This window comes from Girardinichthys multiradiatus, chromosome 20, assembly GCF_021462225.1.
Source record: "Girardinichthys multiradiatus isolate DD_20200921_A chromosome 20, DD_fGirMul_XY1, whole genome shotgun sequence".
In the NCBI taxonomy this organism is placed as follows: domain Eukaryota; kingdom Metazoa; phylum Chordata; class Actinopteri; order Cyprinodontiformes; family Goodeidae; genus Girardinichthys; species Girardinichthys multiradiatus.
Genome location: NC_061812.1, coordinates 2,149,530 through 2,176,233, shown reverse-complemented (window position 1 = coordinate 2,176,233; position 26,704 = coordinate 2,149,530). Strand labels below are relative to the sequence as shown.

The window sequence follows — 26,704 nt, the reverse complement described above, 5'->3', positions numbered from 1 at the left end:
AGTCAGGTACATGCATTCCAACAGATCCAAACTAGCAAACAGTGCAGTTAAATTTAGTTTATTATTCAGAATGGTTCAAAAGTTTTTCTATGTAAGGAAACCAAGCAGATTGCATCCAGTCAGTGACTTGCACCATTCACTCCTGGATGAGCATGTAGCGACAGTGGAAAGTGGCTTGCATTAACTTTGCAGCAATCCCTCATACTGAGCATGCATGTAGCGACAGTGGAGAGGAAAAACTCCCTTTTAACAGGAAGAAACCTCCAGCAGAACCAGAACCAGGCTCAGTGTGAGCGGCCATCTGCCACGACCGACTGGAGGTTTGAGAGAACAGAGCAGAGACACAAAGAGAACAAAGAAGCACTGATCTAGGAGTACTTTCTATGGGAAGGAAAAGTAAATGTTAATGGATGTAGCTCCTTTAGTCGTTTCATCTAGAAAGAAAGAACAGATAAACTCTGAGCCAGTTTTCAAGGTTAGAGTCTGAAAGAGAGCACATAGAGTTAGTTACAGTAGAAGCTCAGTCAGTAGCCATGACTAGGAGAGAGAAAGGGTTAAACACAAAAAGACAGGGCTATGTGGATCATCGGTAGAGGGTGAGCATTAAGTTGTTGCCAGCAGAAGCTCGGATGATTCCCCTCTCCAGAAAGGTGTCACAGGTAGACACAGAGCCAGGCCAGGTGTAGCTTCTAGGAAGAGAAAAGAGAGAACAAAGTTAAAAACTGAAATAACAGCAAATAATGCAAAATTGGAGAGTAGTGTGAGAATGTAGCGAAGAGGGTGAAAGTGGTCATTATGTCCTCCAGCAGCCTAAGCCTATAGCAGCATAACTACAGAGATAGCTCAGGATAACCTAAGCCACTCTAACTATAAGCTTTATCAAAAAGGAAAGTTTTAAACCTAGCCTTAAAAGTAGACAGGGTGTCTGCCTCACGGACTAAAACTGGGAGCTGGTTCCACAGGAGAGGAGCCTGATAACTAAAGGATCTGCCTCCCATTCTACTTCTAGAGACTCTAGGAACCACCAGTAAACCTGCAGTCTGAGAACAAAGTGCTCTGTTAGGAACATATGGACCAATCAGATCTCTGATGTATGATGGAGCTAGATCATTAAGGGCTTTATATGTGAGGAGGAGAATTTTAAATTCTATTCTGGATTTAACAGGGAGCCAATGAAGGGAAGCTAAAATAGGAGAAATATGATCTCTCTTTTTAATTTTCATCAGAACTCTTGCTGCAGCATTTTGAATCAGCTGAAGGCTTTTAACTGCATTTTGTGGACATCCTGATAGTAAAGAATTACAATAGTCCAGCCTTGAAGTAACAAATGCATGGACTAGTTTTTCAGCGTCACTCCTGGACAGGATATTTCTAATTTTGGCAATGTTCTGGAGATGAAAGAAGGAAATCCTGGAAACCTGTTTAATATGGGATTTAAATGACATGTCCTGGTCAAAAATAACTTTATTATCGGAGGTCAATTTAATGCCATCCAGGTTAAGTGATTGACTAAGCAGTTTCTTTTTTAAAGACTCCGGTCCAAAGTATTTGCCAGTAATTACATCTTGCATTCATAAGTACTCATAATCATGTTCATTTTCTGGTAAATACAAGCAAAACAGAGGCAAGGAATACCATCATCAAAACTGAAGAAAGAATAGCAGAAATGTGAGATGGAGAAAGAAAAGAAGATTTGTTTTATTGCATCAACAAGGCAGCAGGAGAAATAAGAACTGGACGAATGAGCAGAAAGAAGGAAAGAGAAGAAACACAGGAAAAATATGATCTCTCTTTACTTTTCCTTCCCATAGAAAGTACTCCTGGATCAGTGCTTCTTTGTTCTCTTTGTGTCTCTGCTCTGTTCTCTCAAACCTCCAGTCGGTCGTGGCAGATGGCCGCTCACACTGAGCCTGGTTCTGGTTCTGCTGGAGGTTTCTTCCTGTTAAAAGGGAGTTTTTCCTCTCCACTGTCGCTACATGCATGCTCAGTATGAGGGATTGCTGCAAAGTCAACACCAGTGACTGTCCACTGTCTCTACATGCTCATCCAGGAGGAGTGAATGCTGCAAGTCACTGACTGGATGCAATCTGCTGGGTTTCCTTAGATAGAAAAACTTTTTATCCAATTTGAATAAATAACTGAATCTGACTGAACTGTTCAATGGTTACGATTAATTGGAATGTATGAACCTGACTGTTGTGAAGAACCTTGAGACGACATGTGTTGTGAATTGGAGCTATATAAATAAACTAAATTGAATTGAAATACAGCTCAATATAGAACATTTGCGTATCTGTTAACACCTGAATCTAAACACCTGTGGGTCTGAGTGTGAACGCGCTTTTGTATACAAGGTTTCTCCATAAAAATATACAGTAGCGAGTGTGAGGAGCCTCAGACCTGCTCCCCTGGACCCAGGACAGATACGGAGGAGATCCGAGCCACAAACATCCAAAGGTCCCCCAGAGCACAGGAACCCCAGAAGAACCATCGCCGGGACTAACGCAACCCCCCCAGAGAAGAGCAGGGGAACCACCCAGCAGCCACAGAGCAGAAGCCCCAGGGAGCTACAGCGAGGAGCCCACAGGCCCCGCTGTCAGCCGTCTACGCCAGAGCAGATCAAGCCATGGACCCAGAGACCCGAGATCCCAGGGCATATCACTCCCCAAGCAGAGGCCCGACAGAGCCCAGGGGTCCAGGCCCAAGCAAGCAGCCACCCAGAGTGAACTGGCACACACCAAAGCACCCAGCCCCAGACACCAAGAACCACAAGTAAACTAGTGGGCAGAGACACCAACCACCGGCAGGTAGTGTGGCGAGGAGGAAATAGGCCCCACATTTGATGAGGGGCCTAAACTGATCCAGGAGAGGGAGCAGTCCAAGACCCAACCTAACACAAAAAAAACAGGCACACACAGTCACAATCACACATTATCACCCTCATGCATAGAAAGACTCACAACCACGCACCCAATGTAAAGACAAGCAACAATCATTCACACTCCCCATACATACTCTATACTCCTAGGTTCAGGGGCCGATACCTCGTAGGGGCAACCGGCCCACAGACCCAGGAGGTGGTCCCCTTCCCTCAGGGGTTGGAGACAGACAGACCACCCCAGCACCAGCCCAGACTAGTACTGGCACCGGCCGAACTTGAGCGATCCAGGCCCGGACCCAAACCCCCCGTCCCGACCCCAGTCCCCAACAACCCCCATCCTCATCAGGAGAGGGGGCCATGTACAAAAGAGGGGTGTACCTGGTCCAAACAAGCCTGCCAACAAGAGCCGCCACGGGATGAAACACTCCACACCCACACAGCGCAAGCTCCACACACAGCCCCCGCTCCCTGCACCCCCGTGAGTTGTATTTCTAATAAAATGTTGTGAGAGGAGAAGTTCACTTAAAATATCCATGCAGAAGAATTTCAATTATAGCATAAAGAAACAACTTCAATGTTGCCTTTGCCAGTGGTGCCACCTTGGCTATTACCAGAGGCAGTGGTGGATATGGCATTGATGGAAAAGAAAAAGGATCCAAAATGTATTTTAGATTCAAGTATAATACAGGAATATATAAACAATTACTATCATTATGTCCAGATTTACACAGATGGGGGAGTGGTGGCCTAGTGGTTAGAACAGGAGGTTTGTGTTCCAGAGGGGACACAAGGGGCCAGGTTTGTATCCCACAGATTACCACTCTGGGTCCCTGAGCAAGACCCTTAGCCCCAGAATGCTCGCTGGGCGCCACACAATGGCAGCCCACTGCTCCCTGTAAGGGATGGTTTAAATGCAGAGGACAAATTTCGTTGTAATGTACATGTGCAATGACCAATAAAGATGATTATAAAAAAACAAAAAACAAAAACGAAACATGAGAAAATAGGAATAGCATTTATAATACCAGAATTTAAAATAAAAGGAGGAAAAAGAATTACAAATAGATTATCAATATATTCAGGAGAATTATTAGCAATATTGCAGTGGGTGGAGGATATAAAACCATTAAAAACAATCATTTGTTCAGACTCAAGTTCAGCATTAATAACTATAAAACATAAATCATTCAGATGGTAGACCAGACATTTTGTTGGAAATAAAACATACTTTATTCAGAAGATAAAGGTTGGGATTAATATTAGTGTTTTTATGGGTACCAGAACATGTAGGAGTTGGAGGGAATTAGATGGTGGACAGGATGGCAAAGAAGGCAACACAAAACAACATTAGCTTTATAATAAATATTAGTAGGTCAGAGGCAAGAAATATAATTAAACAGAGAATCAGGAAAGAGTTGCAAAAAAGGTGGGATGAAGAAAAGAAAGGAAAATGGTTTTATAGAATCAACAAGAGAAGTAAGAACAGGAAGAAGGAGCAGAAAAGAGGAAAGATTAATTACAAGATTAAGATTTGGACATAAAGGAATTAATTCTACATTGTTCAAGATACAGAAACATAATACAGGAAAATGTGATTATTGTGGAGAGGAGGAAACAATAGAACATGTAATATTGAAGTGTCAGAAATATGAACAAGAAAGAACAATTTTAAGGAGAGAATTTGTAGGTATTAAAGAAAATTTTATTTTGAAAGATACTTTGCAAAGAAGTTTAGGTAGCAAACATATTCAAATTATAATTAGATTTTTCAAAAAAACTAAATTAATAAATAGAATTTGATTGTTGTAAAAGTAAATAAGATTTAAAACCATGAAGAACCACACTCCATACCAGTAGGTGGCGGTAATGCACATCATAACGTTATTTGCCAATAACCACTAGAAGAAGAAGAAGAAGACCTTTGTGCTTCGGGTTTCATTGGTGTGAAACGAAATGTAGAAATGAATGTAGAAAGCTGGTGAATTCTGGGCAGAGGAGAAACGGATTGAAGCTCAGCTGCAGCTGTGAGAAGAAACGATCAGAGAAGTGGAGACATCAGTTCAAACTGCGACTGGATGCTGCAGGAGAACAGAGACACAAAATGGATGCTGATTTCAAGCCCGAAGATCGGCTGCAAACACTCGGTTTGTATATTTCAAGTCTCATCCACGGTGTGGAGGATGATTACAGTTTAGTTACAGCTAACATGAATTTATTTAGTTATGTAAGAACTTTTAAAACTGTTGTTTCTATGTGTAGCCTAGCCAGCCAGCTAGCTAACAGCTTGCTAGTGCTAACAGCTAAATTCACAAGAATGTTAACTTCACAGTATTAGACACAGTTACATATCCAGACGGTAGGTCTGCTTCATCATTGCTTGAGGATGCAGCTTTTATTGAAGACTTTAAAGAAGAGTGAACTTCATATTTGGGTAATAATGACCTCTCAGGGACATCAACATCTGTTCTCAAGGAAGGCAAGGAAAGCAGTGATGAGAGGTCAAATAATTTCATTCTCATTACATAAGAAGAAAAAAGAAAACAAACGTATTCAGAAATAAGAAGAAACCATTAAACTGTTAGAAGCTCCTCAGGAAGAAATGCTGGGCAAACTACGTAAAGCGAAACTAGAATTAAATGAAGTTATTGAAAAAAACAACTGAGTACAAAGACTTAAAATAGAAAACTTTGAACATGGCAATATATCAGATAGCTTTTTGGCTAACCAGCTACAAATAAATAAAGAAAAAACAACTATATCTGCTGTTAAAGACTCTACAGGGAATACAGTTTATGATCCTAAAGGATAAACAGCACTTTCAGAGATTTCTACCAAGCTTTATACTCACCACAGATAGACCGTCAGATAACGACATTGATCAAGTTCTGAATAAAGTAACACTTCCTAAATTATCAGATAGTCAACCGATGGCCTGGATGTTCCACTGACTTCAACCGAAATCCAAGAAGCTCTCACAAGCATGCCCAATAAAAGGCTCCAGGCCCAGATGGATTCCCAACAGAGTTTTACAATGAATTCTGGTATATTTTGGCTCCAATATTCCACAGAATGCTGCAGGAAACCGAGAAAAATGGCAGACTTCCGCCAAATATAAATTCTGCTAACATTCATCCCTAAATTCACACCGATGACTTGATTTAATAGACTATTCCTACAGTAAAAATATTGAGACCAATATATTATCTCTAGATGCAGAAAAAGTTTATAAAGAGTTAACTGGAAATTCTTGTTTGCAATCTTGAGTAAATTTGGTTTTGGAAACTGGTTCACAAACTGGTTAAAATATTATACAGTTCCCCAACAGCATGTATCAGGACAGATAACCAAATCTTCCAGCTTCTATCTTCAGAGGGGTACCAGGCAGGGATGCCCACTTTTCCCCTCATTATTTGCTATTTTTATTGATCCACTAGTGGCAGGCAAACTAAACATATTAAAGGCATAAAATGCATAGATATCAAACATAAAATCAGTCTTTATGCAGATGATTTATCACTCTTTCTCCAGCATTCACAAACCTCTGTCTCTCAGGTAATTGGATTAATAAATTATTTCTCAGGAGTTTCGGATTATTCTATAAATTGGTTGAAATCGACAGTTCTTCCAATTAATTGTTCTTTCCACAATTCCCTTAATACACAACTACAGTCAGGAAATATTACATATTTGGGTATTATTGTTTATCCTAGATTGGCACACTTAACAAAATTAAACCACATCCTGCTTTTAAAAAAAAGTGGAAGATGATCTCTCTAGATGAAAATCTTTACCTGTATCACTCATGGGCAGAGTTGCTTCAATAAAAATGATGGTCGTGCCAAAAATCAATTACTTATTCTCAATGATCCCAAATAAACCGTCATCTGACTGGTTCAGATCTATGGACTCCTCCATCACTACATTTCTTTGGAAAGATAAACCCCCGCGTATTAGCTTAAAAACACTAGAGAAGACCAAAGATAAAGGAGGACTAGATCTGCCTAACTTTCATCATTACTTCTTAGCCAACAGGCTACAATACATCTGAAAATGGTTTAAATAAAGTCCTCTAGATGAACCCTGGCTAGACCTAGAACAGACATTAGGCAACAATATTAAGATATCAGACCTTCTATATATTAACTCAAATATAAAATTAAACCACATCCTGCTATTGGCTCAAATATAAAACGACATGAATGCTTTAAAAGCCTCAATATCAGCACCTCTCTGACAGCATGGTGGGAATATCTAAAAATGACAGGGTCTTCAGTAATCCCATGCAGACGTACAGCCATCTGGAACAACTGGTCTCAGATATGTTACTTTTAAAATATCTAGTAACCTCAGTTACAATTAATATAAAATCCTTCATAGAGTATACTATACAAGTCAACAGTTGCTCAGGATGGGTTTTGCACCGTCTAATACTTGCTTACACTGCACAGGCAATATACCCCAACAATTACATCCACGCACTATGGTTATGTACAATTGTTCAGAGGTCCTGGTGCTGGATATGTGAAGACTTATCAAAGTGTCTGAGATGTAATATTTCACCTTCCCCCTCAGTTTGCTTGTTGGGCAACTTAGACGATGTCACCATGGAGGCAAATTCAGTTCACATGGTCACACGAAACATGAGGGTTGCAGCCTCCTGCCTTTCTGTTGCGCCCTTCGGCTTCGACCCGCTTCCCCATCTGTTTTTCTTTTTAAATGCACAACACCACATTTGAGCGGGCAGAGGTAGGCATGGGGTGTCTCCACACCCCTGCTCCCTGTTTGTCGTCTGGGGTTGGAGACCAGGAGGAGGAGCAGGCTTTCTGGTAGGGGCCTGTGCTGGGGTTGGGTCTTGTGGGTTGATTGGTGACGGGGCTGGTGTTTCAGCTCTCCCGGGATTGTTTGGATTTTTTTTGTGTTTGGAATGCTGTGGTGCCCTTCCTCCGATGCTTCCTTCTGGGGCTCTGGCCCCTGGCCTGGTGCAGGGCTGCAGTCGCGGTCGGGTGGGTGGAGCACGTCTAGTACCTTCACTGGGGTGGCTGGTGGGTTGTGCTTCTGGTAACATTGCTGTTATTACTATATATGTTTCTGCAGGTGTAGAAGCAGTCTTCTAGTGTGTTAACTTTTATTCTCTTCATCCTTCTTTCTCTCCTTTTATTCTTTTCTCCTCTCCCTTTTTCCTTTTTGCCCCACCTCTCTCTCTTTCTTGCTTCTTTTTCTTCTGTTTCGTTTCCGCGTCCATTGCAGTTAAAATAATTCCAAAGCAGTTTCTAATGAAGTTTTATCTATCAATATATATATCTACGGTCACCCGCCACTTTATTAGGTACACCTTGCTAGTACCGGGTTGGACCCCCTTTAACCTTCAGAACTGCCTTAATCCTTGGTGGCATAGATTCAACAAGGTTCTGGAAACATTCCTCAGAGAGTTTGGTCCATATTGACATGATAGCATCACACAGATGCTGCAGATTTGTCGGCTGCATCCATGATGTGAATCTACCGTTCCACCACATCCTAAAGGTGCTCTACTGGACTGAGATCTGGTGACTGGAGGTCATTTGAGTCCAGTGAACTCATTGTCATGTTCAAGAAACCAGTCTGAGATGATTCATGCTTTATGACATGGTGGGTTATCCTGCTGGAAGTAGCCATCAGAAGATGGGTCCACTGTGGTCATAAAGGGATGGACATGGTCAGCAACAATACTCAGGTAGGCTGTGGCGTTGACACGATGCTCAGTTGGTACTAAGGGGCCCAAAGTGTGCCAAGAAAATATCCCCCACACCATCACACCACCACCACCAGCTTGAACCGTTGATACAAGGCAGGATGGATCCATGCTTTCATGTTGTTGACGCCAAATTCTGACCCTAACATCCGAATGTTGCAGCAGAAATCAAGACTCATCAGAACAGGCAACGTTTTTCCAATCTTCTATTGTCCAATTTTGGTGAGTCTGTGTGAATTGTAGCCTCAGTTTCCTGTTCTTAGCTGACAGGAGTGGCACCTGGTGTGGTCTTCTGCTGCTGTAGCCCATCTGCCTCGAGGTTCGACGTGTTGTACGTTCAGAGATGCTCTTCTGCATGCCTTGGTTATAATGAGTGGTTATTTGAGTTAATGTTGCCTTTCTATCAGCTCAAACCAGTCTGGCCATTCTCCTCTGACCTCTGGCATCAACAAGACATTTGCTCCCACAGAACTGGATCACTGGATATTTTCTCTTTTTCGGACCATTCTCTGTAAACCCTAGAGATGGTAGTGCTTGAAAATCCCAGTAGATCAGCAGTTTCTGAAATACTCAGACCAGCATGTCTGGCACCAGCAACCATGCCACGTTCAAAGTCACTTAAATCACCTTTCTTCCCCGTTCTGATGCTCGGTTTGAACTGCAGCAGATCATCTTGACCATGTCTACATGCCTAAATGTATTGAGTTGCTGCCATGTGATTGGCTGATTAGAAATTTGTGTTAATGAGCAGTTGGACAGGTGTACCTAATAAAGTGGCCGGTGAGTGTGTGTGTATATATGTATATATATATATATAGTCTGTCTCACTGTGAGCGGGAGGGAACCGCAGTGTGTCTTTTTCACTCTGAGAACGGGCTGAGAAGTTATCAGAACGGTGTGTTTTTTCCTTCTCTTTCGCTCTGCCACTGAAATTAGCACGTCAACGTCGTTTTTTTTAAACGGCCCTATTGTGCATGTTGTCATGGAGAATCATGTATGCACATGAGAACAATTACAATCACTATGCGTACAGCATTTAACTTTACATAAAATAATGTCCTGTAATATCACATATTACAGTAAGCCTTCTCTCTCTTTGTGTGTCTGTCTTTGACAGTTTCGTTAGGCCTATTAGTGTGTTGTCTTCGCGTAATAGATGAGATCATAAAACATTTACAAATGTTTACCAAACTAAAAGTAATATGCACTTCAAAGGTTTCATGCTGCTGCAAGAGCACAAACATTTAAGTGTTAATTAGGCCCGAGCAGTAAAGTAGGATTTCTTATTCATTCTCTCTTTCTTTTCAACGCCTTCAACGCTGCTTGTGGCTTTAATTCTTTTTCCGTTGCGTCTTTGCGGGGCAATTTGGGGACTTTGCCATGCACCAAAACTCACAAGATTTTACCCAAAATTGTCCCCCGTGGGAAATTCTTGTTCCTTAATGTGGCCCATCTCACGTTTGGGGGCGTGGCTAAGTTGTTTGGTCACGCCCCCAAACGTGAGATGGGCCGAACCGTAAGTTGTAGAAATCTGAGGCTTCATATTTGGTCAATATGCAGTTAAGGCATGGGGGATTAAAAGTTATCAAAATTGTGACTTTTTGTTAATGTTGAAGGGGCGTGGCCAGTGCATGAATATGGCAAAGTGAAGAAATGCAATAACTTTCCCAAAGAAACGCCAGATCACACCAAAGTTGGCATGAAGGAGGACCTTCGGGTTCCTGACAATCCTATGGGGTCATATGCTGACATCATCAAAGCCACGCCCCCTGAGAACCGGAAGTCACTTTTTTTACTGGGAAAGGTTGCTATCTGGCTGTCTAAACTCAATCAACTTGAAGCTGTGTCAGAAGGCAGATAACTAGTGGGTATAACTTCGTTTGAAGCACAGTGACTTTTCATAAAAGGGCGTGGCCGTGTTGGCGCGGCGTAGTTGGAGGTCACACCATGGCCATACGTTTGGCTGTAATTTCCACATACATCATCTGATCTGCACCAAATTCAATGTGATTGATCCTTGTCCAGTCCCCAACAGAGATCTGATGACATATTTGGTGGGCGTGGCCTAATTAGTCCAGTCCGCCCCATAGAAAATTTAAAAAAAATCAGCCCCGAGCCACGCTTTGACCGAGGAATCTGAAATTCGGTACACATATGTAATTTCTCACGACCTACAAAAAAGTCTCTTGGAGCATTGGTCCAAACCCAACAGGAAGTCGGCCATTTTGGATTGAAGTTGCCATTTTGACCCAGTTTTGCCCGTTTCTAGCACACATATCTGAGCGAACTCCTCCTACAGCTTTTGACTTAGAGACTTGAAAATCACTCAGTTTACTCTTAAGGGATTGGGGATCAAAGGTTATCAAAAACGTTTTGATACATGAAAGCATGTGGGCGTGGCCACGCCTCAAAATATGACTTCTCGCCATAAAACACTGAATTGATATAGCTCCTACAAGGAAAGTCACAGACAAATGAAACCTTCTGGGATTGATCTGCCTCTAGGCCTCAACAATATTCACTGATCAGATGCTGACATCATCGAAGCCCCGCCCCCTGAGAACAGGAAGTGTCAAGTTTTCCTTTAGAGAGTCAGTTTTTGATGTTCTTCACCTAATCAATGTGAAACTGTCTCAAGTAACAGATAACATGGTCTTAGACAGTATTGACTGCTTTACCTGGAGGGTGTGGCTATGATGCCGTGGTGTATTATGATGTCACGCCATGGCCATACGTTTGGCTCTAAATTACACATGGATGGTCCGATTCACTCCAAAATAAATATGGTTGATCTTTGTCAGTCCCCAAACACCTCTGTTGGATTACATTGGAATTTGGATCAATAGCGCCCCCTAGGACACTTCAAGGGCTATATCTCCCTCATACATCATCGGATCCACTTGAAATGTAGTATACATGATCATGAGTTAATGATGGACATGTTGACACAGTCAATTGATGACATCACTTTAGCCCCGCCCACTAATAAATAAGTGCAGCTTCCATCTGGAAGGTTGGATTTCCCCCAAATTTTGAATACTTCTCGCCAGACCAGAACTCTGCATGAGTGAAAATCATGACATGACGCTCACAGCGCCACCTAGAGTCAACATTTGGAATTGAACAGCCTCCTCGTAGGTGGCGTGCAGCCGGCGATGCCAGGCTCCCGCGGTCGCTGCACAGGCCGAGTTGCGCTGATATTGCGAGGGCCTTCAACGCTGCTTGCAGCTTTAATATTGCTTTATTGTTAAATATTTAAATGTTCTAGATTGTTTGCTATACATTAATATGTTTTGTTAATAAATGTTTCTGGTTGTACATTTCTATCGTGTAAATGAAGGTAGAAAAAGAAATATCGGCCTCAAGAATCGTCCCAAAAAATCGGCAGCACATCGGCTAGACTGATGTCAGAATATTCAGTATTGGCCTTAAAAACCTGTATTGGTCGATTTCTACCATAGAGCACAACCTCAGCGTGGCTTGGGCTGTCATGGTAAGGTGGTCTGAAAAGTAATGTGAAGTGATTTGTATGTGATAAACCATCATGTAGCTCCCTCTATATTTTCTCATCACCCACCAAGCAGAACAATGTCTGAACCTCTACTTTGGACTACGATGCTGATTTCAGGGTTTCCATTTTCCTTATAGAGTAGGACCCACTCAGTTGCTGTTGTGAGTTTTTAAATCTTGAAAACTCACAACATGTAGTTGTGAGTTTTTCATGTTGTTCCAAACTTTCTAGGTCTTTTTTTCTATGATTTTCCTTTTCCTTCTCTCCCATGTTTCTCTCTCTCTTAATATAAGAAGATCAGGGTTGTGTAACTGAAGTGTGTAAGGTCACAACCCACGTGGCGGTTGTCCTAATGTGCTTTAATTCAAACTGATTTTTCATCTGTGCGTACTGCAGCTGTTTTCACTCTTCTGGTATTTCATAACAAATTGAGCTGTTTCATCCACATAGCTATATAAAAGGATGGAAGCAGCTGGACACTGAACATTAGTGTTTACCAAGGTGCCCAACACTTCATTAACTTGTCATATTTTCTGTGAGATTAATACTCCAGTCCTGTATAGCAGTAGAGTTGATTTGCCAAGCAGAGTGCAGCGCTGGTGGTGACATCAGACTGTGGTGAGTCTATAACGCTACCTTAACTGTGTATTAAAACGACCGTATTGTGGTAATATTGCTTGGTTCTTGGAGGGCAGTGAGGTTGTACACAGGTTTAGTTAGCTTATGTTTTTTGGGCTCTGTGTAGTGTATTTGTACTCTCAGTCAGAATCTTTCACTAATTTTGACCTTTCTTAGGATTATCAATATCATAAATGAAAAGTTCATAGTGTACATCATGTCTTCCAGTATTACCTGCAGATGTTCAGCAGAAGCTGTTGGTTAAAGAAGAGGTTTCTGAAGGATGGAGTCCTGGTGTGGAACTGCAGGACCCAGAGTTGCTCCAAACGAAGGAGGAACAGGAGGAACGCTGGCCCAGTCTGGGGGCAGATCAGCTTAATGTGAAGGAGGAGACTGATGCCACCTGGTTTCCAGTAACCACAATCCTCATGAAGATTGAAGAAGATGAAGAGAAACCTGTTTTCTCACATCTTCAACCAAAAACAAAGAACAGAGATCTTCCTACCTGCTGTTCAGCTGACCGGGTGAAATTGGAAACTGATGAAGTGGTCTGGGCAGGAGCAGAAACCCGCAGGAAGCCCAATCTAAGTACTCATGGAGTCATTTCAAGTTCTTCAGATACGGAAGTCAGTGAGGATAATGAGGATGATTTGAATCATCCTGATTCTCAGCTGGAAGACTTTTCTTTAAGGTGTTTGGTTAATAATAAAAGTTTTAAAGTGAAGAAGAATATAAAGTCCACAAGAGAGGCCCAAACAGATCTGAAATGTTTTAGCTGTAATGAATGTGGCAAAAGCTTTCTGAGAGAAAATCTTCTAAAAATACATGTGAGAATCCATACAGGAGAGAAACCATTTAGTTGTGAACTTTGTGGACAAAGATTTATCCAAAAATCCAATTTGAACAGACACATGAGATTCCACACAGGAGAAAAACCGTTTGGGTGTCTGCTCTGTGGACAGACATTTAGTTGGAAGTCTAGTTTAGACTGTCACATGAGAATCCACACAGGAGAGAAACCATTTGCTTGTGATTTCTGTGGACAAAGATTTGGTGAAAAATCAGTTCTAAACACCCACATGAGGATCCACACTGGAGACAAACCATTTAGCTGTGATGTTTGTGAACAAAGATTTAACCAAAGATCACATTTAAAAAGGCACATGAGAGTCCACACTGGAGAAAAACCATTTTGCTGTGAGGTCTGTGGACAACGATTTGGTGATAAGTCTGTTCTAAACATTCACATGGGAAACCATACAGGAGACAAACCTTTTGGTTGTCATGTTTGTGGACAAAGATTTAGTCGTAAGTCAGTTTTAGACAGTCACATGAGAATCCACACAGGAGACAAACCATTTGACTGCGATCTTTGTGGAAAAAGGTTTAGTCATAAATCAGGTGTAAACATTCACAGGAGAACCCACACAGGGGAAAACCCATTTGGTTGTCAAACATGTGGAAAAAGATTTAGTCGCAAGTCAGTTTTAGAGAGCCACATGAGAATCCACACAGGGGACAAACCATTTGGATGTGATATTTGTGGACAAAGATGCAACGAACGAGGACATTTAAAAAAGCACATGAGAATCCACACAGGAGAAAAACCATTTGGTTGTGATGTCTGTGGGAAAAGATTTAGAGATAAATGGCATTTTAATAATCACATGAGAATCCACACAGGAGAGAAACCATTTGGTTGTGATATTTGTGGGAAACGATTTAGTGATAAGTCAGATTCCAACAATCACATGAAAATCCACACAGGAGAGAAGCCATTTTCTTGTGATCTATGTGGACAAAGATTTAGACGAAAACCATGTTTGAACATTCACATGAGAATCCACACAGGAGATAAACCATTTTGTTGTGACTTTTGTGCAAAGAAATTTAGACAAAAATCCTATTTGAAAATCCACATGAGAATTCACACAGGAGATAGGCCGTTTGGTTGTGACGTTTGTGAAAAAAAATTTAACAGTAAGTCAAATTTAAAAAGTCACATGAAAATCCACACACAAGTGAAAACTGTTCAGATGTGAATATTAGGACGACTGTTGATGTAGAACACTTAAATGACTGCAAAGTTTTGTTTCTGAAACAAACTTCTTCCTACTTAGGATTTTAGTCTCTGTTTTGTGCTAAAGTCTTTATTAACATTGAAATGCATACTTTGTTTTCAAAACACTTCCTAAGATACAGTACAATTTACACTTTTTGTACTTTTTTGTTTAAATGAAAGACCATGTTTAAAAATTAATGACTGAAACTAAAGGCCTTGTCAGCACAAGATTAAGAGTATGAAGACAGGAGTGTGTAGATCTGTGAATGTTTTGGGTAAAGGGAATTGAATCTGAGGTTAAAGGCTTAATTTATTCAATTACAATGTTAGATGAGCTACTATAATTACCTTATCAGTATTCAGCCCTCGGTCTAATATGAAATCTGACAGTGGTTAAAAATTTCAGATTAAGGGCCTGTTTCTGTAGCACAAAATAAATCAGTTTTGTGATTGAAAATTATTTTATTAAGTCTTTGAGAGGTTTTATGTTAATAAACTACATGGAATTGCTTTATTTGTGTTCAGTAGAGAATTGTTTTAGGATTTTCGTGATTCTCTCCTTTTAGGTCGGTTTTTAAAGTTCACCTATTATACTTCCTTTTAAATATTTGGGAGACAAAATTCTCAGATAATGAGATTTCTCCTCAGTTTCCCCTATTTTGAGTTTTCAGAATGAGCTGTTTTAGGACTCTGTCACTTTTATACAAATTAGCTGTATCTGGCCGTCGCACTCTTTGTAAGTGGGAAAACTGCCGTTTTATCAAATACTTATTTTTCCCAACTGTATCTACTGGCACAGTTCACTTTTAGTTGGAAACAAGAATCATTGCAGGGTATCCTAAACACATGCACCAAAGTTGCTGGCATACCCCTGAATGAACTTTGTGGCCTCTGCAACACCAGATGTCTAAAGAAGGTTAAACTCATCCTTCATGGGAGAATTGTTCCTGCTACCTTCAGGAATGAGGTACAGGATGCCACGCTGTAGAACCAACAGACTGAAAGCTGATTCTGTCAGCTTGGTCAACTTCACAAAGTGAGGAAGATCTCTGCCTTTTCTTTTAATGTTGTGTGCTTCTTTTTATGTGGCTGCTGTCTGCACAACAAATTGCCCCTCAGGGTTAGTGAAGTTTATCATGACCTTGTCACAGTGTTATTGAGGATGGTGGGGTTAGGGAGCGTCGGGGGAAATCTCCAAGTTGCTCTGAGCTCAATGTTGGACCGGTCTATTCACCTTCTGTCTGTATGCAGACTCCTCCCTGTCCTGGATCATACCAATAACAGTGGGGTCATCTGCAAACTTCAGTAGTTTCACAGACAGGTCTGTTGAGGTGCAGTCATTCGTGTACAAGAGAAGAGGAATGGGGAGAAAACACACCCTTGGGTGGCGTCGGTGCTGAAGGTTCTTGTGCAGGAGGTGTGTCCCAGCCTCACCTGCTGCTGCAGGTCAGTCAGGAAGCTGGTGATCCACTGACAGGTGGAGGTGCCTGTGAGCTTCTGGTGGAGGATGTCCACAAACAGGATTCTGGGTGGTCGAGGTGTTGCAGGATTAGGTGTAGTTTTAGTTGACCGGATCGTCTGCCGGCCTGGTAAGCAAACTGCAGGGAGTCCAGGAAGGAGCCTGTATGTCAGGGCGACAGGCCTGTAGTCATTTAACCCTGTAATAATATTGCTGAAGACCCTCCTTTGACTTATAACTTCACATTCATGTTTGGTCACAGGATTTCTGCAGATTTATCAGTTGCACTTACATGTTGGAGAAATTCACTGATGATGTCCAACAAGAACCAAAGTTCTGCTGGATTCAGTTCTGAGCAGGAAGCTGTAAACTCAGCAGCGCGGCAACAGAGGAGCTTCCAACATGAACAACAGATTAAAACCTGGATTCTAACGTTTCACTTCCTGCTGGTTTGGACATCTCTGTCATCAGAACAAAGGTTCTGCATGAATAGGAATCTGTGAAGCTGTGTTGTAAAATGAATTTATCTCAAGACTCTAAAGCAAGTTTTAGGAGAAGCTGATCCTGAAGGTTCAGATCTTCTGGACATATCTTCCCATGAACACTACACTTTCCCTTTAAACAGCAGGTAAAATTAAACTCTGTGTGGTGGCTTCTGGGTTTAGATGTTCAGATCTGACAGGACTACTGATTTTCAGATGCTGGTCCTAATTACATATGTGTCCTTGAAGATACCAAGTTTGATGGAAAGCATTTTAGAATCAGAAAAATACACCAAGGTGCCTTTTAAAATGTTATTCAGAAAATCTCATAGTGAAGTATTTCATGAAGGGCTAGCAGATTATTTTCTTCTGCTGCTGCTGGGGACTCTGCAGGAATCAGAGTAATATTAGACGGTCAGTCAGTCATTTTCTACCGCTTATTCCAAAGTGGGTCGCGGGGGAGCTGGTGCCTATCTCCAGCAGTCTATGGGCGAGAGGCAGGGTACACCCTGGACAGGTCGCCAGTCCATCGCAGGGCAACACACAAACAACCATGCACACACTCATTCATACACCTAAGGGCAATTTAGAGACCAATTAACCTAACAGGCATGTCTTTGGACTGTGGGAGGAAGCCGGAGTACCCGGTGAGAACCCACGCATGCACGGGGAGAACATTCAAACTCCATGCAGAAAGACCCCTGGCTTGGAATCAAACCCAGGACCTTCTTGCTGCAAGGCAACAGTGCTACCAACTGCGCCACCGTGCAGCCCATTAATATTAAATGAAAACAGAAAATAGTTTCTAACACATTCATGTTTCCTTTTTCACCGCTTTAAGTTCAGCTGCTTCAGATTTTCTTTTCTTCTGATGTCTGCTGTCCTCCAGGGAGTTTCCTTCAGCAGAAACTCTGGTTTCATCTCCGGTAAACCGACTGTCAGGTTGGAGTCAGTTACCATGGTAACAGAGTTCACCTGCCCTGCATTTGTCAGGTCATTTAGATCGACCTCAGCTGAGAATTGGTCCGTTTTCCTCCTGCAGAACAGAACCGGTTTGGATTCTGGCCCGACCCAGTCTGAGTGGTATCCTTTCAACAGAACAAACAGAGACAAGTGGACTGTTTCTTTCAGTGCTCGTTTATTGGAACATGGCATGAATGGAAGAAAGCAGAACCACCAACACATCCGGCTGACCCAGAGACACAGGAAAGCTCCCCGTCCTCCCAGGGAAGCAGAAACTGAAACTGTTCTTCATACTCAGAGAATGTCTCTTCATAATGGAGTTTTCATGTTCAAGTGCAATATTCATAACTGTCCTCTTTTTGTTCAGCTGCTGCTGTTGAGTGCATGTTGGTGTTCAGCTGTGTGCCGAGGAAGAGCATCTTCCTCTTCTGACAGCTGCTCTCATCGTCTCAGACTCCTGCAACACCTTCACCCTGCAGAGATCCACTTCCTGTCTGCATCAAAATACACTTCCCAGGTTTCCCAGTGAAGGACGGGATTTCACACGTTCAGTTTGTGTTTGCTGTGAATTCTTTGCTAACAGAAGCTTTTAATGCACATGACATATTAACGTCAGTTTCAGAGAGCTTTTTTAAATTTTAAAAGAATATTTTTGTCGTTACAATCTAGGGATTCCTGGCCTGAGGCGGGCTCTGCTTTACTCTGTATATGTTGTTAATTTCTATTCATTTCTTTATTTTACATTTAAATTTATTTTACATTTAACATTTGTTCCAAATGTTTGCATGATCACAGCAGGGAGTGAAAGACTAATCTGTTATTATGTGAGTCAGAGGTATATCCTAGCTTATTAGTAATGTGTTGTAAATCTGTATCAATCATCACTAAAACATCCATCAGGCCTGAAATGAGGTTCCAAAGCTGTTATTGTTTTATCACGTTTTCAAAGCAAGGTTGGCTTTCATTCCTCAAAGGTGGAAATATTTAACCAATATATAATTATATTTCTGACTCATCGTGATGCTAAAACAGCCACATTAAGGTTTTTCTTCTCAGCACCTTCATAAACTGCTGATAATGGGAAGAAATTTACCACACTGAAAATATGAATAAATACTGAAGCAGTTTTAAGAAGATAAACTATTTGTGAACGTTTGGTTTAAAAGTGACTTTGAAACATCTACAATAACCACCGCTGCACTTAGAGGAAAAAACTTTAAATACATCACATGTTTAAGGGTCTCTGTATGAAAAAATAATAACCTTACTTTGGATAAAATAACATGATTTGAGTCAGATATTTCATCCTTTTTTCTAGTTTCTTAAAACCTGCCAAAGCGATTCTTTCAGGAGGAAATTAATCAAAAGTATTAAAATAATTTGATTCAGTAAAATTACAGCAAACATCTGAACTCTGGTGCTGATTTCTGTCTAAAAGAAGACGATTGTGTTTAAATACTGTGACCGGCTGGGTCCTGCAGAACATGATCAGGGTCTTATCTTCAGGGTGGAAGTGTTGTGAGTCCGAGCCGCCGCCCGCTGCACGCCATGAGCACCAGGTCGGCGTCCACATGAACTGGACCTCAGAAATGTTTTTGCATAGACATCGATTCAAGTCAGACTCATGCAGACGGATGAAGCAAAGACAGAATGGATGAAATGAGATGAGTGAAGAGAGGAAGAAGAAACAGTTCATCAACAAAGTGATGTGGCTTTATAAAAATAAGTGACCACATCATCATCATCATCAGTAATTATCAATACAAACAGAAAGTTTACACAACACGTCCAGTTAAACTTGTGTATCTGCTGCTGACTCGGTTCTGTTCAGTATTGCTTTTATACCCCAGAGGCTGGAGCCTGAGTGGGTCTGTGTGTGTGTGTGTGTGTGTGTGGTGCCAGTTATCTTCCCTGTGTGTATTTACATGTGTGTGTGTGTTAGTGAGGCCAAGCAGACATGCAGTAATAGCGAGGATCAGACGGAGAACCGTGCCTCAGTTCAGCCGGAAAAACGAACAATCTAGATTTTTCCAAACAGAGGAAGAACTCTGCCACAGAACTAGAATAAGTAGACTGGCTAATCTTTGTTTTATTGGGACGTTTATAGACTTGTAAAAGTCCCAAACTGCAGGTTTAGGATCCTGAATCCCATCCCGTTATTCCAGTTAAACCAGTATGATGGAGGTGCTGCTTTCAGAGTCCGTTCAGCTTCAGAACCTTCAGAGATCTGCGCTGCTGTTTCAGACATATTGTTACTGGGGGTCAACCAGGACACAAAAGCCCAGGTGTTATATGTAGTGAGGTTTTCAGGTCACCATTAAATGGGTTTAGTTCCTCAGAAAAAAAAATGCTAAAATGCTAGCTTTATTTACACTTACAGTAAGACCCATCTCAGCTTTTTGTACATCCAGAACCGACTAGATCAGTAGGAACATATTTTGTTTTCACTCTGTTGATTAAAATTAGGCAGCAAACATGTCATCATTCCTGCATTGCTTTGGAGTGGAGTGCTTCAGATAGTTTCTTCTTCTACTCATGCTTTTTGAAGCTTTTTGTTGGTTTCCTCCTGGATTAAGCGGAGTAGATGCTACACTTGCTCTGATTTTAGAACCTGTGAAAGATGGTTAGTTAGCATCAGTCTGTTGTAGTTCTACTTGTTCTAGTTCTGAGGAGGCCAAAAATCCAGAATTAAAGGAAAATTGTAACCCACAGTTGGGGTTCATGCTTGGTTCTGATATCCAGTATGAGCTCACGAGTGAAAACGCTTCAACAAAAACTTGGTTTTACAATTATTAATGCTACAGTAAAAAGGTGATTGGTTCACACACCTAAAAAACATAACACAGTTTTACAGTCGTAACAGAAACAGAACTTCATCTAAACCGGTAACTGTTATACTTCTCTTAATAAGTTAAAAAATAACTTAAATAAACTTGAATTAGGTGAAGAAAAACGAGACAGGAAGCAGAAGGGACATTTACATCGTATACAAAGTCATCTCAGTGTTAGTGGTCAGAGATATAAACTCTGAGGGAATATTTCATAACAGTTAATAATAAATATACGAGTATACAGAGGGATAAAGAGTAGGACACAGACGAGAAGAAGAAAAGCTGAAAAGTCTTTATGGCTTTTACAGGCTGCGTGTCGCTGCCAACACCCGCCACCCTCCGGACTCTGAGCTGCAAAGACAAACCAGCACACAGGAAGGAGCAGAACTTAGAGGAACCAAAGTTGTGGGATTGTTGGAAAATGAAACGATGCAGATTCTGGCATCACAGTCAACCCAATGGATGCTTCTGGTGATGAAAATTCATTTTACAGGAAATTTACTGTCTCTAAAGGAGCAGACTGTTGAAGTCCCAGGTGGTTATCATTTTACACCATTACTGCTGACAAAACAATCAAAAAGGTAATAATTCATATTTTGCTTCCTCCAGTTTCAAATTTTAAAGAGGCTGCTCAACAATAGTGGGTCGAGCCTGATCGGCACAGGCAAGTGGACCAATAAAGGTTGAAACTGAAGGAGAAAATCCCAATAAAAACATGCCCATGATTCGTTGGTTCCCTTTCTGATCAGATATCGGAATATCTTGACTTGTGACAAGGGAAAATTCCCCTGGAGCACCACCTAAAGTCAGAATTCCAACTTACGTTTTCTCACCGACCCAAACCTCAAAATCCAAGATGGCTGCTGACCAAATAAAACCCAGGAATGAGCGGCATCTCGTTAATGATTGCTCCAACCAATAAGGGACTGAAATGTTGCTGTTTATCAGGATTTCACAAAGATTTTCTCTATAAATTAAATCTTGATGCCATTGTTTTAGTGTTTCGGGTTTTATTCTGTTGATAAAATAATCGGCACTGTATCAGTGTATTATCTGTAATACATCATTGATATTCTATATGTATGTGATTGGTTTTGAAAGATAACTTGCTTCACCGATAGAAGCAGCTTACATGAAAACACGACGCGCATCTCAGAGGAGAAAATATGATCTTGACAGATTTGCACAACATTTTAAGTCCGTGTTGGAGATTTCCCATGCTCCCAACATCTAGCAAAAGAACCGCAAGACTAAGCGATGGTATGAAACCAGATGCAAAAGGAGCCGGTATTTTCCGAATATCCTGCATAATTAAGCCTGGACTTGTTTTCATAAGGACTGGACTCGGGTTTCGGTTTCTGGTGCATTTTTGATTAAAACGTGTTTGCTCTTCATTTAGTGAAGTGACTCACAGCCAGGGGCAAACTGGCATACGGGGCAACCGGGGAAATCCCCATTGGACTGCTGGCTTAGGCATTTCTTATTTTCTGAATGTTTAGTTTTTAATAACAGCCTTTCACGGACGCAGGGTGAGCGCGACATCAAGTACGCAAAAGGTGACAGTTTGTGGGGCGCTGATATTTTGCTGAACCATTGTGCCCTAAACTATGGCATTTCAACCTGTTAGGGATAACCTTTATTTATATGACTCATAGCAGTTTTTCCCATTTATACCATAATGATATAAAGTATAAGTTCTAATGTTTCCCTTTTGTTAGAATTGGACAAGAATGCTCATCAACACACATTACAAGGATAAATGGCCCAAGGTTTGTCATGAATGACCTGTGGCTGGGGCACTGGGTTTGATGGTGGAGCAGGCTGTAACTGGTTTGATTAGAATGCAGCAGCACACTTCGATTAAATACGGACACCCGCTACTACACAACCTACCAGATAGACACCACAGTGGTGACACATAGTCTACTGATAAACACTGAGGGAGGGAACATCAATTGCATCGGAGTGCCAGATATAAAAACTACAAATCTGAACTGAAACTATCCATGTAGTTATGTTGCTATAGGATTAGGCTGCTGGAGGACATAATGACCACTTTCACCCTCTTCGCTACATTCTCACACTACTCTCCAATTTTGCATTATTTGCTGTTATTTCAGCTTTTAACTTTATGTTCTCTCTTTTCTCTTCCTAGAAGCTACACCTGGCCTGACTCTGTGTCTACCTGTGACACCTTTCTGGAGAGGGGCAGCGTCCGAGCTTCTGCTGCCAACAACTTAATGCTCACCTTCTACAGATGATCCACATGGCCCTGTCTTTCAGTGTTTAACCCTTTCTCTCTCCTAGACATGGCTACTGACTGAGCTTCTACTGTAACTAACTCTATGTTCTCTCTTTCAGACTCTAACCTTGAAAACTGGATCAGAGTTTATCTGTTCTTTCTTTCTAGATGAAACGACTAAAGGAGCTACATCCATTAACATTTACTTTTCCTTCCCATAGAAAGTACTCCTAGTGCTTCTTTGTTCTCTTTGTGTCTCTGCTCTGTTCTCTCAAACCCCCAGTCGGTCGTGGCAGATGGCCGCTCACACTGAGCCTGGTTCTGGTTCTGCTGGAGGTTTCTTCCTGTTAAAAGGGAGTTTTTCCTCTCCACTGTCGCTACATGCATGCTCAGTATGAGGGATTGCTGCAAAGTCAACACCAGTGACTGTCCACTGTCTCTACATGCTCATCCAGGAGGAGTGAATGCTGCAAGTCACTGACTGGATGCAATCTGCTGGGTTTCCTTAGATAGAAAAACTTTTTATCCAATTTGAATAAATAACTGAATCTGACTGAACTGTTCAATGATTAGGATTAATTGGAATGTATGAACCTGACTGTTGTGAAGAACCTTGAGACGACATGTGTTGTGAATTGGCGCTATATAAATAAACTGAATTGAATTGAATTGAACTACATTACCTTCTATCGAGGCTCTTCGTCATCCTCTAACAGACGGCGACGGTCCGAGACGGGAGCCTCAGCGCTGATCTCTGTAATCATTCCTCTGCCTTAATTTAGATTAAAGGAGCTAAAAGTTAGAAACTGTTTGAGATTCGTTCCTTTAAGAGTCAGTGTGTTCATTCATAGTTTTGATGCCTTCAGTGTGAAGCTACAATATTCATAGTCATGAAAATAAAGAAAACTCCTGGAATGAGAAGGTGTGTCCAAACTTTTGGTCTTTACTGTATATATAGAATATCGATGATGTATTACAGATAATTCCAGTTCCCACGGTCCCTGAATGCAACAACTTTGAACATGTTGTTCAGCCGCTGTGTTGAGCTGTCGGTCATGATTCCGCACCCCCGTGATCCGAGGCCCCGCCCCCCACGCCAAAATAGGGCCAAAAGTTTGAAGCCGAAAAAAAAAATATCTGCAAGTTCGAAAAAAAAAAACCATGAAACTGAAAAGTAGTTTTGAACTTTCTTTTTTCCAGTTTCGCATCTGTTATTTTTTTCAGTTGCAAAACATTTTTTCCAGTTTTCACATTTTTTTGGGGGAGAGGTTCAAAATAATTTTTCAGGGTCAAATTTTTTTTGTTTGAACAAACGTTATGGCCCCAATTTAGCTCCATACATGTTCCTCCCAAATGAGACATACAGTAGATCACCCAGATGTGGTTTTCCCTTGGAGTAGTCTTGGTGCTTTACTGCCACCATGTGGTGAATATATAGAACTGCAACACATTGTGGTGAAAATGTCTGCCTTTGTGATTTGTCAATTAGCCTTAAAGCTGTTTGTTTTAACCACACATCCAGACCCAACGTGCATGTTTAAGGGCTGGGCAGCAGCTAAACCCACAGAACATCTACACAGAAAGAACCCAGCTGGGGTCGGAACCCAGGATCCCCAGTGCTACGAGGCAACAGAGGGAACAACTGACCCTTGTTGAAATGAGCTGAATCATTTAGAGATGTTAACCCAACCTTCGCATCCATAATACTCCTCACCTCCAACTCATTAAACTGGATTTTTTTTTAAAGTCGAGAGCAGAATGTTTAACAGGTTCTGCTCTGATATCAGCTACATGCCGTCTAAACATGAGACATAAAAAACATCCACAGGTTTGTCTAAGTTTGAAGGAATGTGTTGTTTTTTTCCAGTCATGGTTTTCATCAGTGTGACATCATTTACAAAGTGAAGGGGGGCGTTTGGACCCAGTGACCCTGAGATGTAACCGCTGCAGCTACGTGATGATTGTCAGACATTGTTAGAAGGATCTTTTATGTCATTAGTGAAGGGGATCAGCAGGTTTTGTTCTACAGTTGATTTTAAACACTAAACCTATATGGTGATGGTTTTTAAACTGCTAAATGGTAACAGTAGGAATAAAAACAATCAGAAGCCAAAGCTGCATCAGACCTAACGTTACAACAACAGCTTCTTGGTTCGGTTCTTAAACAGCACCAAATGGTAGCTTTGCTTCACCTTCACTTTGCATCAGACTCTGGCTGCAAATGCTGCACATTTTCTGAGTCAAATAATCTGTATTCATTTGTAAAATCATGCATGTTCCAATAACCCCACAGTGATCTTTGTTAGCAGTCAGGAAGGGAAGAGAAACAGATGGAAACAGGAAGTGACAGAGTTCAGAATTGGAAAAAAAAGGCCTTGCAGTTAAAAGAGCAGCCCAGGAGCTACCTCAGAGACGGATCTCCTCCGTCATCAGTATGGAGAAAACTTCTGTCTCTCTGGCTTCTTCATCCCATTGGCTGAAGATGAGATCTTGGCCGTGTAGGACGCCAGCACAGCTGCTGCGTGAGCCGGGACAGGAACTGCTGCTGTGGCCGCTGTCTGCATCGAGCTTGGTAACACCTGTGCCCCCATGGCAGCCGCTGCCGCCGCTGCTGAGGCAGAAGGGTTGGACAGTGCCAGATAGGGGATGGATTTCACTCCCAGGAGGCTGGAGAGGGGGAGGGCGTAAGGGGCGCCCAGGATTGGAGCGTGGGGCAGTGCAGCACCCATCGCTGCCAGGGAGGAGGAGGAGGACGAGGCAGAGGCAGGGGGGGCGGGCTGGGTGAAGCTCATGGTCAGGTCAACGGGAGACGACATGGAGGAGGACTGGGCGGTGGATTTGGCGGTCTCTAAACTGGAGGAAGGAGGTGTAGGAGGACAGGGTGAGGGATGTAGGGTTGAGGTAGGACAGGGGTCAGGAGGGTGGGGGAGGGATAGGGGAAGGGGGTTGGATGGAGAAGGGTTAGAGGGTTAAATAAAAGACATGTTAAAAAAAATCAAGAATAAAAACTGAATGTGAACCCAAAAAAAACCAAACAGGATCTTGTGGAGAGTAAAAATGAAAAACTGACAGAACATAAAATCAGAAGACAGGTGTGTTTTGCTGGAGGTTGCAACAGATTATTGTTGGGGGTTTGCTGTACGGATGGGGGGTGTGCTGTATAAGTTGGGGTGATGGCTCGGGAGGGGGCTTAGGGAGGAGGAAACAAAACCATCACAGACATATTAGCATGGCAGCTCCGTCAGACATGGTGCTGATGCAGAAACGTTTTACTGCGTCTCTGCTGCGGATCTATGAATATACCAAGAGATCTGAAGGAATTCAAACTGTCTGCCCTGGAAAAAGGAGAAAATTTGGATAAATATAGTTTTACACAAACTTTCCAACAAATGAACAAATTGGTGCACTTTAGCCAAAGAGAACCCACCTATGTACGGGGGAACATGCAAACATGCAGAAAGACCCCAGGCTGAGATTCAAACCCAGGACCTTCTTGCTTGAAGGCAACACTGCTAACACCGCGCAGCCCAGGGCCAAAACTTAAAGGTTTTAGCAGCTACACTTGGAAATGAAGAGACAGTTTCTTGATGTATATCTTGCCTACACTCATACTTCACTGACAGCAGAACGACAGTGAACCTTGTGTTTGGATAAAATCTCCTCCCAGATGTCAGCGGGCTGATGATGTCAGTATGAGGTCAACTGATGAACCACCAGGTTATGACATGCTGGAAGCTCTGACAGGTCGTCTGAGCTGTCTGATTAGAAAATCGAATAAATGTGTGGATAAGCCAGAACTTCTCACCCTGACCTGACATTTCCAACTGAAGGAAGCCGAGCAGTGTGTGTGTGTGAACCCGACCCCATCACCATCAGTGGTAGGTTGAGCTGGAAGTGAAATATCAGTTTCACCCACTGGAGTCC

At 41.9% G+C, this 26,704-nt stretch overlaps 2 protein-coding genes across 4 annotated transcripts in view; one reads left to right on the top strand and one right to left on the bottom strand.

Moving 5' to 3' along the window:
- Positions 1–4,769: 4,769 nt before the first annotated feature.
- LOC124856157 (gastrula zinc finger protein XlCGF57.1-like) lies at positions 4,770–15,317 on the top strand. Its single transcript, XM_047346392.1, has 2 exons — positions 4,770–5,025; positions 12,970–15,317. Exons 1-2 carry the CDS (start codon positions 4,983–4,985, stop codon positions 14,781–14,783), a joined length of 1,857 nt encoding a protein of 618 aa, XP_047202348.1. The 5' UTR covers positions 4,770–4,982; the 3' UTR covers positions 14,784–15,317.
- A 5,498-nt stretch (positions 15,318–20,815) lies between these two features.
- pcbp4 (poly(rC) binding protein 4) overlaps positions 20,816–26,704 on the bottom strand; it is a 149,457-nt gene continuing 143,568 nt past the window's right edge. For all 3 annotated transcript variants that reach the window (XM_047347812.1, XM_047347814.1, XM_047347813.1), the window contains exons 15-16: positions 25,186–25,633; positions 20,816–20,889 (exon numbers count right to left, since the gene is read on the bottom strand). In XM_047347812.1, the coding sequence (XP_047203768.1) occupies positions 25,210–25,633 (424 nt within the window). In that variant the 3' untranslated portion in view covers positions 20,816–20,889; positions 25,186–25,209. The remainder of the gene's footprint in view (positions 20,890–25,185; positions 25,634–26,704) is intronic.

Excerpts from the sequence above, each read along its gene's own strand:
- LOC124856157 (XM_047346392.1), top strand. The coding sequence starts at position 4,983 with ATGGATGCTGATTTCAAGCCCGAAGATCGGCTGCAAACACTCG. Across the intron at positions 5,026-12,969 it reads AGATCGGCTGCAAACACTCG|TATTACCTGCAGATGTTCAG; the intron begins GTTTGTATATTT and ends CATGTCTTCCAG.